This window comes from Copadichromis virginalis, linkage group LG18, assembly GCF_057382275.1.
Source record: "Copadichromis virginalis isolate Kocher_CV1m ecotype Utaka linkage group LG18, C_Virginalis_male_GT1.1, whole genome shotgun sequence".
NCBI classification, from domain to species: Eukaryota; Metazoa; Chordata; class Actinopteri; order Cichliformes; family Cichlidae; genus Copadichromis; species Copadichromis virginalis.
In genome coordinates this window covers 20,384,741-20,398,146 of record NC_140635.1, presented here as the reverse complement: position 1 = coordinate 20,398,146, position 13,406 = coordinate 20,384,741, and the positions used below count along the sequence as shown (strand labels likewise).

Below are 13,406 nucleotides of genomic sequence, written 5' to 3'. Positions count from 1 at the left end.
CACAGTTGATGCAGATTTTTTGGCCATGTCTACATGCATAAATCCACTGAGCTGCTGCCATGTGTTGGGCTGATTAGTTTATTATTATTATAGATTATTTTGATTAATGAGCAGGTGAACTTCTATACTTCTAAACCTAGTAAGGTGCGTGTAAAGCGAGTGAGTGTATGAAGCAGATAGTACTACCACAGTTAATGGTATTACCTTAAAAGGAAAATAACAAATATAGGTTCTGTGACAAACAGAATAAAATATGCACCTTATTTGTAATTAAAATAAAAGCACGCACTTTCCGCAGACGGCAGAGCTCACAGAATGGCTCTAATTTAGATTGGCAATGATTATTTTTGAGTCTGAAAAAAAAGAGTTCAGTCCTTTAGAAAAAAAATATGCAGTAGATTTGCAGGTTTGTAAAAACACCATTAGGTGGTGCTGTTCAGCTTTTGCCTCTACCTCAACACACTGTAAAACTAGGATGTCACGGCCACTGCAGAGTAGGTGTGATATCATGACATAACTGAAGCTTTACATTTCAAAAGACTAATGCAAGAATTACCACAAACCAGGGGGCAACTCCTTATCCAACAATGAGTGGCTGCATTGCTGTTTAAGCTGCTCTTTGAACTTTAGAAGTTCCTATGTGCCTCAAAGGACATCTTGGATGGACAGAAGAAGAGAAACCACTGGCCAGTTTGTGTGCAACCATCACTGTGCATTTTCTGTGTTAAGACATCCTGTTCTCCATGTAAAGAAACAGATAATTTACAATAGATGGCACAAATCAGCATATAAATAATCCTCAGAAATCTGTATTTTATTTGCCTTTTTATTGCCCAAAGAAATATTTGATTATGTATAAATATCCTATTCAGACACTTGAAATTCCATAGTTGGGGTCTACATTAAGCTGAGGGACTTTTTCAACTGCAGAAAGATCCTTTCTAGTCACCAGCTTTAGTAAATAAGCTGACCTCCTGACCAAGTGATTATCTAAATTATAGCAGCTAATGGTGATTAGTCCACCACATGGACATGTGGCTGAAATACAGACGCAGGGTCACTTAAGTGGCCCCTGAACAAACAGGAAAGACACTCACAACTGCCGCTTTGTGCAGCAGGTGGTTGCTCTCCTGTGTCCCCTGTAGACATGACATGTAGACATGACACAAGTATTCCCAATATCCAAACATTTTTAAGGCATGAGAGAGTAAAAAAAAGATATAATGGGGATTGGTGGATTTATTCTCCCACTGGGTGTAAGGCCCCCAGCTTCCTGGGTAATTGAAAAATGATTTCACGTGTCAGCTAATGAGTGCAGCATATCTATGCCCCGAGGAGGCCAGTCAATCAATCTCTCATCAGGCTGCCTCAACAGTAATTTGTGTTTGTTGGTGTGTTTGCACATGCCTTTGATGTGAGTATAGGAGAAGTTGTTTTTGTGTTGTGTATTAATGTGTTAGATTAGAGCCATTAATTATGAATCAAGGACAGTCTGGTTTCCTCCTCTTCCCTGACTCATTTTGATATCCATTTTCAGCTGCAGGATATTTGCTGAGTGTGTTGAAACTTCAAAAGCCAGCTCTTGCTTGGAATGTGCCATTAAACTGTAAACATCAGGACAGGGCAATAAACCTACCAGCGTGCACGCACACACCTCCACAGTTTTCACAACTACAGACCCACTCTTTTCATGCCGACTGAGGTTCAATGTGAAGTTTCCATGTGACCGTGCCAAAGAAAAGAGGCAATAATGATCCAAAAAGTGTAGAAAATGTAATTTTCTTGGGTGTTTGAGCACAAAGGAATTTCACCCTTGACTCTCATTTACATTCTGTCCTCCTCCATCATACCAGTTCTGGGAAAAACAGAGCAAGCCGCGGTCGAAACATGTCAGCTGCCTTTCACATTTACGGAGGAATGTTGGCCGCGCTTCACAATGTTGTCAGTCAGTACGCCAGATAAGAGCTCTCAGTTCATAAATAAGATTGATGGCACCGCATACCACCAGTTCCTGCTCTGTGTTTTCCCATACAAGCATCTCTGTCAAAAGCATCTGTGCTATCTCACCAGCTCATATCCTTTCTGTCCAAGTCCAGGCTTGCTTAGGTGTTTTTACATGTTCCTCATCCACTCATTAAACCCACTACTGCAGGATATGCCCTGACTTCAGCTGCTCAGCTGCGTTCGAGTTTAATACTAGTTTGTTTGGGGGTATTGGTTAGGATATAGTTATATTGTATTTTAGCTACACATATTTGACATGCACTCTTAAATTCCAAAGTCTTACATTTCCTCATAGTTCATGGGTCTTAAAAAACTTAAACAACTGAAAATAAATAGTTCCACAGATTGTACTTTAGTCTTTCTGTTAAAAATCTTTAGGTGTAAAGTTGAAAGAATGTCTGGTTATTCCCTCAGTTTTTCTTTTATAAGCTTGTAAACCTTTTAAGATTGAGTATTCTTAAAAAGTAACCTGTGCACCGTCAAGCTCTCCGTTAAGGATACAGTTGCATTTTTAAGCCAAGTCAGGCCTGTTTGTCTTAAAGGAAAACATCATCTCATGTTGGAAACTATCTTGGCTATTGCACTTTGATTTTTTTTAAGCTGATCTGGAGGAATTAATTTCTAAAAATAAGCCATCCAAGGACTACAAACAAAAAACATCTTCTTGTAATGTATCATGGCTTTGTTTAACCCAAACCAATACCGTCCAGCCTTTTTGAATGCTTCCGCAATCCACAATGGCGCTGCTTTATTTTATAAATACAATACTATACAAAAGATTAGTAAGAGAGTACACATTTTAAAGCCATGCAATAGTGGTGTGTAAACACAATGGGAATAAAGAGAGGTGAGCGGAGAAGAAACACACAGTGTATCATGGGAAGTTCCCAGTAGGATAACTAAAGGATGTTTCAGGGTTTTCTCATCCAACAATAACTGTAACAAAGGAAAGCTTTAAGTAAAGACAGTGTCTGTCTTCTGAATCTAAAGTGGGCGCTGCTTCCACAGGAAAACAGCCTGATAGCTAAAGACTCTGCCTCCCATTCTACTTTTGGAAAACTGAGCAACCACAAGCCCGAATGATCTGATCCCACAGCTTCTCACACCCAACACATCCTTTTGTTTTCTTTTCTCTGTGAAGGGTTCGTGGTGCAAATGTAAATAAAGTTGCAGTCACTATTGAGCAAGTGAAACTTTATCAAATAAAAATTGTAATTAATTTTATGTGTAACTTCCTAATTCAGTTACCTTTTTTCCCCACATATTTGATATTTACAGGATGTGTTGTGGAATTGCACTTTTGTGAAACATCTTATAAAACAGATAGTAATTTTGGATTATTCAAAGGTTGCATTAAAGTCAGTGTGGTACAGATTAATGGGGGCTCCAGTGACGAATGTTGCTGGACTGAAACGGAGCAGGCTGTGGTGTTCATGGTCAATTTACAGAGTATATCTAAAGAATCGGACGGTTTGCTTAGGCTGCTGCCCCCGCGACCCGGCCTCGGATAAAGCGGATGAAGATGGATGGATGGATGGATGGATGGACGGACGGTTTCAAAAGGCTATGTTTTTTTAAAGTAATGGACACAAAAATTTTAAAATACATTGCCAAATATAAAGCTTTACATACAAAATGAACAATGTTCACATGTGCTCAGTGTGCTGTCTGGAAGCATAGCATGTGTCAATGTGAAACTTTTTGATATCAGTGTGTTTAAGGTTTATGATGCTGATTAGATCAACTCATCAACCAACCCTTATAAAGCTTGTGTAAAGGTAGAATACCTTTACACAAGCTTTATAAGGGTTGCCATGACTGCCATTCGAGACCAAAGTGGGATAATGTGGAACTGTGAGGTGTTTAAGATATGATGGGCACTGGCAATTTAAGAGTTTAAGAATACTATTAGTGAAGTAAACTGCAAAACTAAATGATTTTGGGGGGTTTAACTATCCTTCAACTTTAAATGGGCAACTTGTGGACTTGTTTTTCAAAGCTGGCAGCAAAGTTGCTCCAACCCTCTCTGTGAACTCAAAACAGTCCTTTAAGGCTATCTAATGTTTCTTATTGTAATCTCACACTGACTCAGGGATGCTGAGATCAGGGCTCTGTGTGGGTCATGCCATTTGTTACACGATTCCTTGCTCTTCTCATCTCTGAAGATAGCGCTGGCTTTGGCTGTGTGCATCAAGCTGCAGAATGAATTCAGGACCAAAGAGATGCTTCTGTCATTGTATTTCCCGATGAAGGCAGATATAAAAGAAAGAACCTTGAGCTCTCATGTGCACGAAACCTTTGAACAGTATTCTGTATGTGAAAGCGAAGTAGGAACCACTCAGGATCACCAGGTGAATAAAGCAGGCATCTACTAGAACTGTGGTGATGTGTTTTAGTTTTAACAAACCAAACCATGCAGGGTGACCGCTGAAACATATGAAAGGACACTGATGACACCATAACATTCATTGTCCTTGTCGCTGTCACTCTCATTGTTCTGGCGCACTGTGAAAACCCAATGTCTGAGCTCCCGCCGCCCCAAACTGGTACAAGTCGATACTTGTGGCTCGTTTGAGCGGGTCTGTGTGTGTTCACATATGTGCGTGACCTATTTGGAAATAGACACCATATAACAGACCTCTCCTTTCTCTCATCTTCATGTCCAGTGGCCTGTCCTGAAATAGCTCATAAACACTTCTGGGCGTGAGGTATAGCTGAGGCATTGAAAGCGTGCAGGAATGTGATGCACGTTAGCAAAGGTGCACAAGAATTTTCAAATGACATTAGCAGCTAATCTGGGAGAAACCTGCCTTTGTCATGTATAAGGTTACGCGTCCTAATGAGAATGTAATCTATGCCAAGCATGCTCTCCGTGGCAAGAGGAGAACAAGAGAGCTGGCCACCCGAGAAAGTTGAACCCAAAAGAATGCAGCTCTGGTATTCATTAATGAAGAGCACTCTTCTCTGCGATGGAACGACGGTGCAGGAATGAGGAGATGGCGTAACAACGGAGAGGAGACTCATCAGAAAACAGAAAAGCGCTAACGGAGCTACCTCGGTATTTATCGTTCAGCCAATAAATGAAATGATAAACAAGTCAGACAGCTGGTAAATTATATTAGAATATTTTATTGCTTTATGAAATGTTGCATCAATTCAACTGTATTAAACCTTCATATTGTTTCGAGTTCACAGAAATGTCTGTTTGAAGTCAACACTCGGTTGGTTGTGTACAGCTTGACAAGACCGTGATTGTCGGCACATAACTTACAACAAACATACATACATAAAACTCTTTGGCGTCCCGCTCAAAGCACTATCGTATCTAAAATAACAAACATCTGTAGAAAATATATAATAACAATAATAATAATAATAATTAACCTGTTTGTTAGTTCAAAGCTCACAGTAAACAAAAAGAAAAACAACAACACAGCATTTTCAACTTTTGCCCCTAAATGGCGACCAAACCAGCTGGATCACCACATCAGGGCAAACACTCTCAAACTGTAACCACACATGCAAACATACTATGAGAAAAAAAAAAGATAAAGAGCATGAGAAACAAAGAGAAGATGAAACACCGTGATGCTGCATCCTCCCAAAATTGCAAGCTTGCAACACCAGGTCTGTGTCAGTATATGCATTTATATATTATACAGCTCCCTGTTCATGCACCTCTGAAGCTCTGTAGAACCAGCTACCTGAGACTCAAGACGTGCGAAGAGCAGGAGCGCTAAAATCAGCAGTGTTATCAGCTTAAATTAATTAATAACGGGGAGTCTTACGTAAAGATAATATCTATCTGATCGGAATTAAATTCACTTTTTTTTGTTCATTTGTTTTAAACTTCAAGAGAAGGGGTGGATCATAAAGATAACCTCTTACTAAATGTTTATCTAGAAGAGCTTGAGGCTTAAGTTAATATTTGGGGAATGTGGAAACCAGATAAGATAAATATGTAGCTTTTTAATTCATTGGTTTGGGAAGAGAAATAATAGGGATTATACAGGGTGGGAAAGCAGCATTTATATTTATATATATTTATTTATAAATATTTTGGCATACACTCTCTGAGAACACGTTGCCATGTTAGAATCCAAAATACTGTCCAAGTACCTCAGAAGATTCATCTTTTCTCACTCCACCAGGCAGACTGCCTGCAGCTGTCCAGCCGAGTGAGAGAAAGTGAGTCGGAGCACAGCTCTGTCTCTAAAATGTGAAAACAGTCCTTTTTTTTCCCTCCTTTCTTTTGGTAACATTCCTGCCTCCAGTATTTAGTTCCAGTCTTGCACCTCTTCACAGATACTCAGAAATAGCTTCTTTTTTCTTTTCCGCATCCCCATTCAAAATCTCCCTCTCAGTTCTTTAAATGAAGATTTCCACTGCCTCCGAATCCAGCTCATCCAGGCCCCTGAAGGGGTTTAATAGCAACTTCTTAGGCGCTGCCTTGACTGGAGAAAAAGAAAACAAACAAAGAAGACATGGATAATTATTTAAGTGTTTTAAGGCTAAGACCAGCAGAAAGAAAAGTCCTTGATGCATTTCAGTTAGCTGTGGCTAAAGGTTAACAGACGTTTTCCACAGTCAAACAGGCCACTCTACTGAGCGTGCTCAGTCAACAAAACTACATTATTTCCTAACTGTGCACATTCCACAGGGCCCACATTATGAACCATGGCCTACACACATGGTATCTGACTGGTTGGTTATTCCACAGCATGGTTAATCAATATGCACTTCATGAAGTCGAGGCCAAAAATGCCTTTTATGTGTACAGCTGTACTGGGGTATAACTTTGTGCAGGATTGCTGCTTTTTTTGGCTTACTGACCCATCGTTCATACATGATAAGGTGCTTACCACTGTTGAGCTTAGTTGTACTGGCTGCCTCTTTGGTTTTGGTTCCCTCCGCCTGCCTTTCTAGCGTCCCAGGTTCAGACTGAGGAGAGAGCTGACGACTGGGCAAAGTCTGATCATCTGAAAGACTCTTACCTACGAGAAAGCGTCACAGAAGATGTCAGCATGTGCACCTTTTTATTTCAAACCTTTCAGCGGTAGACAAAAATGTATGTCTTTGGATCAAAAAATGGCAAATTTGTGCTCCTCACCTCGTGTCTTAGTGTTGCTCTTTGTGGGGCTGATGGAGGGAGTGGAGGAGGCAGATCGGAGGGTTGCCCCCGCTGCATTCAGGAGGTTTTCAGGTGGACTTTGCTCGTCCTTTCGACCCTGGTCCTGGTGCAGCCGCTGGTTGAGGATTTTGATCACGGCATCTTTTTCCAAAATCTGAGCATAAAGGGCACGGATCCTGATGCAGAGCAGAAAAAACATGTCAGAAAGCTGGTAACCAAACAGTGGATGAAAAAAAAGAGGCAAATCCTGAAGGCTTGTTTGAAATCAAAAAGGGGGTTGATAAATAGTAGGTATGCACCTGTTCTCCATCTCCTGGTTCCTGTGGTCGGCGACTGGCAGGTCCTCGTTGAAGCTGTTGTTGGAGGAGTGGCAGGGCGAGTGGTTAATGATTGTGGTGTCCCTGGAACAGAAAAAGAACATTTCCTGGGTTTAATTCAAGCTTGAATGAGCTAAACTGAGCATTTGTACACATGAATTCCCAGCATTCATCAGAAGGAGAATGAGACACCAAGCTACATCCGTCTTTACCTCTGGGCAGCGGCAGTGGCAGCCACCTCCATGGCAAACTGCCTCATGGTGCTCTCTTCCAGATACTTCTGCTCCCAGCGCACCACGTCGGCTTCAAGGGCAAGGATTCGCTCCTCACGCTCCCGCAGGCGCTCTTGGAGTGAGTTCATGGTCATTCCAGGGGGCTGTGACTGCCTCTGTGATAAAGAGATAAAGTATTTGAGATAGATCCTAAAAAACAAACAAAAAACTGCCGTCATATATGACCAAGAACAAAGGCTCTACCTGTTGTGCCCTCAGACTCCTCAGCTCCTGCTCTAGTCGTGTCCTCAGCCTCATCTCCAGGCTCTCCCTCTTCTCACAGGTGGACTGGAGCTGAGCCAGCGCGCTCTGAAGCCTCTCCACCTTTTCTACATACGCCCTCTTCCTCCTCAGCTCCTCCTCGAGCTGGCGACCTCGTCCTCGAGCCGCCTCCAGGGCCTCCTCGAGTCGTTTGGCCCTGAGGTTCTGCTCCTCAGCTGCGGCTCGCAGCCGCTGCAGCTCCCTCTCCATGCGCTCCCGCTCGACATTCTGCTCCTCATCTGAATCAAAAGAAAAAGTAAACACGGTCAGATGAAGAGCATTACAGGATTAGAGTCAAAGTGTGTTGGACAGAATGGAAGTGAAAGTTTTTTTTCCAAACTTTTCTCAAGTCTTTTCTGAAAAAGTACGGAAAGCTAATCCACAATTATCCCTCCTAAAACCGAATAAGTATCCGAGTTTTTACATGGTGGCCAGTGTTCTTCATTTAGTGAAGCACTCCCGGAATGCTGAGAGCAGGAAGGGGGAGAAATCTGCCCTATCCCTTTGACCCACATAGCACAGAGAATTCCTCATCAAGGCCATGCAAACACCACAACCCCGCTTGAAAATCAAACTCACACACAGGTGGTGGTGAAGGAGGTGGTGGTGGTGGTGGGCGGACTTCATTTCTACCACTTGCACTGCTGCTCTGTGATTTAGAAGGGCTTCATTTCCTTTTGCAAGGAGGTGCATGGATTGAATTCCCTATTATGAAGCCTTCTTACCAAATAAGCTGAAGTTATGTAAGTGAAATTCCTGCATGAAACGATGCCCTTAGCAACAGAAGGGGGCCCATGGTACGCTACAATCCAGTCCAATCAAGCATGCCAATTCTAGAGGATGAAAAGGAGGAGGAGTGGAGAGGAAACTAGCCCAACGAAACGACATACTTACTTTGTTCAAGCAGCTTTGCCATGATGTTCTGGTTATGGTCGGCTGCCTTGACTTCTTTTGCAACATGGGTCCTAGCATTTTCCAGGTTTTCTGTGATGCAGCAAAGTGTAATCAATTAGAGTAATTTAAAAAAAACCTTGGACCTGCTGAAGCTGGTGTCACTGAATACTGCAGTTTGGTGTCAGTACCTCTAAGGTCTCTGTTGAAATCCTGCAGCCTCCTGGCTTCAGCCACAAGCCTCCTCCTCAGTGTCTGTTCCAAGTTCTCTCTCTTATTGCTGGCCTCCCTCAGTGTCTCATAGGCCTCTGAAATACGCTGGATCTCCTGCTCCAACTGCAATGGAAGGGCGAGGGGGAGGGGGAAGATATAGGAGGGTTGGAAAAGAGGAAGAAAGGAGAAGAGAAGGAATTTTGGGTTAACCTACTTGACATGCTGAAGAGGAGCTGGAATGTTGATTCATGCTGTTATAGCACACAGATACATATATGGGTTCACATGAATGTATGTGAATAAAGCACACTCTGTGTGTGTGTGAACATGTGTGTGGTGTAATACTGAGAAGGAATTTAAGCCCGCACCACTCCCTTTGCGACTGATTTATATCTACATTCCTGAGGGCTGATAGCTTCAGTTCCAGGTGTGTGAGCACACACACACACACACACACACACACACACACACACACACACACACACACACACACACACACACACACACACACACACAAAGGCTCTCTCTCTCACACACACATATACAGAACTGGGAAGGCTGCCAGCGGAGGGAAGGTGTGCATGCCTGTGCCTGGCTTGCGGAAAACGGCAAAGAGACACCCACCATTACGGCAGTCACACAGGCATGTTTACCCAGGGCTGCGGCCTGACGGAGAAAACTTTCCAACCCTGGCAATTATCATTCTTTAAGGTTGAGACAAGGCAAGGCCCATGTGACATAACTCCAGCAGAGAGCAAAAGGGATTTTTTTAAAGCATAAATTGGCTGAGATATCAAATGTCACCGAAATGGTTTCTAGCACGTTGAACGAGTAAATATCTCGTTTTAGGAGCCGGTTTGGTCTGACACTCAGTCACAAAAAGCAAAAACATGGCTGTAAACGTAGCACTGTTTTAAAAGGGAGAACATGGAAAAAGTGGTGCTGGGTACGAAAACAAAAAAGACCTTTCACTTTTTAAGGGCAGCCCGCCACTTGACTGCTGTAGACCCCCACCCAAGCACTCATTAAAAGTGTGGGGGTCGAAACCCAACTGGCTGCTGTGTGACAAGCCCCAGATTAGACTGAAAATCTATGGTCTCCGCACGCGCACACACATACACGCACACTTTTTGACCTCCACTAGGTTAGCTACACAATGAAAGGAGTGTGTAAACACAGTAGCAGGCTGTGACCTCTGTTTGTGTCTCTGTGGTGTGGAAGGAAGCAGCTGCTGATCTCATCTGTCTGCCCTGATGAGGGAGTGTGCCTGGGGTTGGATATCAGGGAAGCAACTGTTAACTGGGCTTGTGTTTCATAGACAGGTGGCTCAGATGGAGGGTGTTGTCTGGATGCTCTCCAAATTCCTTTGGGATTTTCATGACTTAATGGTGTGGTAATCCTTTCCTTTGAGTTGAATGTATTTAAAAATTAAAGATATTGAGAGAAACCTTTTTTTTAAGTACTTGTAAAATATTCTAGTTTATCTCAATTGTGGACCAGTGAGAGATGAAGCTTTTCTGTTCTTCTCACCTTTTGAATACGGCCGCTCTTCTCCCTGTGAGCCTCCAGTTCTTGTCTCAGCCTCTCGTTCTCCATCAGCAGCAGCTCCACCTGGTTGGGCTCCTCCAAGCCAGCAGGTGGCAGGCTGTTGAATGTGCCGTAGCAGGGGGGTTCTGCTGGCTGACCAGACTGGACATACCTAAGAGATACCCGCATACATTAGAGGACACTCTAGCTGAATCACACTTATACCGTAATAGAATATAAATATGAGAAAGAGCTTTTTTATATAGCATGACATCTAACGTATCACTGTGTATGAATTTATACACAGGCAGGCCAGCCGGCTCCAGTAAAGAACCTAAAAACCTGTATGTGGAACGTACTCAAACTATCCTAGGCAACGCAAGTATGCAAAACTCTCCTTTAGCAGCATGCCAAACATTACAAATACCTACAGGGCTGGACTTGTTCTCCGGTGCGGATTTCAAAGAGGAAATATGAATAAGTATTCAGACTGCGGTGTGACTCACACTAAAAGTATGTGTTTACGCATGTGAAACACAATGGTGCCACTGGGCGGGCTCTTGTGAGAAAATTTACACCGGAGTGCATGATGTAATGTTAAAGTTGCTTAAACTCCATCTGGTACCTGTGCTGCTGAGGCTGCACTGGCTCCTGGACCTGGTGAGGGATAAATCCTTGGCCCTGGATGGGGGCTGAGTACTCTGGGGGTGGGTTGCATTTGTCCATGTTTGGCCCCAGGCCCTGGTAGCATTGTGGGCTGTAGTAAGGAAGCTCAGGGTAGCTGTGAGAGGTCATCTTTATGGCTTCTGCTTTAGCCGCTGCGTCTTTCCTCTCCAGAGATATCTGCATGTGATGCTCGCTGAGAGACCGCACATGGCTGCACTTTAGCGCCATCAGATCAGCCTCTTCGTGGAAGACCCCTTCATGCAGAAGCTTTCCCTCATGGAGCTGCCAAGCCATGTACTGAGACTGAGCCTTGGCTTGCTCATAGGTTGGCAGCTTCTCCCCATGCAGCTGGTAGCCACTTTCTGAGTGATGGTAGTCTCCCTGGTGCTCCTGGCCCTGCGGTTCCTGCCTCGCAGAGAGCTGAGGGTAGAGAGGATCCTCCTGGGTGAGACTCTCCAAAGAAGATTGTGGGCTACTGCTCATGTCGCCCCCACTGCTGGGTCCACTGTTGCTTCCACTGCCTCCCCGCAGGGCCTGCTGCTGGATGGCTAATAAGGTACGGGTATCTGTGGGGTTTCCGTAGCGGAGCTGCTCCTGGATGAGCCGATGCAGGACTTTGCCAGACGACTCCTCGGTGGACAACATACTGCTTTGTGAACTTAGTGATTATCTCTTTGAATCAGTTGACTTTTTCCTCAGTGAAAATATTAAAAAAAAACAAACAGCTGTGAACCTGGAACAAAGGGGCAAGAGAGTAAAGTAGGATCAGTCTGAGGTGGCAGTGAGGTCAGACGGTAATAAAGCTGAGGCAGGCTTTCACAATAACAGCAACACTTTAAACACAAAGTTATTAAATGTGTTTATTTATTAGAAAACAGTGTGACAATGAGTCTATGTTACCAACAGCGACAAAGTGGAGATGTGGACATATTTTATCACTGCAGGCAAAAAGTGCATGCGCCAAAACTTCCACTCTCACGGTGGAGCAAAAGCGCACAAAACCACCACGTAAAACACTCCACAGCTCGACTTTCCTCTTTAATACATTGTAAGTAACTTTAAATTAAAACACAATTCCCAAAGATTCAACGAGAAGTTTTACTGTAGCGACTCTGGCGCTCAGGAGAAAACAGAAAGAAAGGGGGGGGAAAGACGCTCTTCTTACCAGCTCACGCTCTCATCATAACCCAACGTTATCCTCGACTTCGAAGTAAAAATAGTTCCACTATTGGCATCAGCTTTTTTTTTTTAAGTTAAACGTGTCTCATTTCCCCCCTTGAACGTGTTGCCGCGATCCTCTCTTGCTGTGAAATGATTGTGGAGAGAGCAAGCGGCGATAATAAGTAACCGAGGAGGGACTGAGGTCGGAATGCCAGGAATGCAAAACGCGAGGTCCCTCGGGGATCAAAAGCGTAAAAACCACACGGGAGGAGGGAGGAGGGAAGCTGCAGTGCGCTTTATTATTACCAACGAGGAAAGGAAGAGAAGTATAGGAAAGGAATGAGCATTTTGTTTCACTAAACTGTGAGTTACTTGATAAACAGCAGCAGTTATGAAGTGATAAACTCCTTCAGTGATGCAAAAGTATGCGAATCATTCACTTTAGTTCAATTAAAAACATACTGCACTGCATGTACTGCACCATTAACAGCATGCATAATTAACGCACATACTCAGAAGGCCACCTGAACGTATAGAAATCTATAATTATAATAATTTTATGTTTCTTGTAATCGTTGGTGATGCATGTGCAACTCTGCTTCTGAAAACAGCTGGGATGGTCTATTTAAAATAGTAAAAAGAAATCATTTGAATTGTTTAAATTGAGACTTGTTATTGCTTTTTATGTTAAATTTGTTGTCAAGCTGAATTTGATGCCAGTAGCACTTCAGAGTATGCATGTATGTTTGCCACTTTATTATATCACCTAATTATTTAACAGCACCTTTTAAGCATTCAGGAATTCCACAGAGCTCTAGTTTTGAAAATGAACTGTAACCACTCTGACTTGATTACATTTTTATTTTTTTCACTTCATAATATGCCAGATGTTCTCAATGGGTGTCAGACCCAGATTCCTGTCAGGCCAGGCTGTTTTATTAGGGAGCCATGTTGGAAAACATC

General features: G+C 43.1%; 1 protein-coding gene across 1 annotated transcript; it reads right to left on the bottom strand.

Moving 5' to 3' along the window:
* Positions 1-5,113: 5,113 nt before the first annotated feature.
* Positions 5,114-12,634, bottom strand: amotl2b (angiomotin like 2b). The gene is made up of 11 exons (XM_085439102.1): positions 12,448-12,634; positions 11,242-12,015; positions 10,620-10,788; positions 9,068-9,212; positions 8,880-8,969; positions 7,929-8,224; positions 7,665-7,840; positions 7,435-7,536; positions 7,115-7,311; positions 6,867-6,998; positions 5,114-6,458 (listed from the first exon to the last, which is right to left on the bottom strand). Exons 2-11 carry the CDS (start codon positions 11,925-11,927, stop codon positions 6,373-6,375), a joined length of 2,079 nt encoding a protein of 692 aa, XP_085295228.1. The 5' UTR covers positions 11,928-12,015; positions 12,448-12,634; the 3' UTR covers positions 5,114-6,372.
* Between the last annotated feature and the right edge of the window lie 772 nt (positions 12,635-13,406).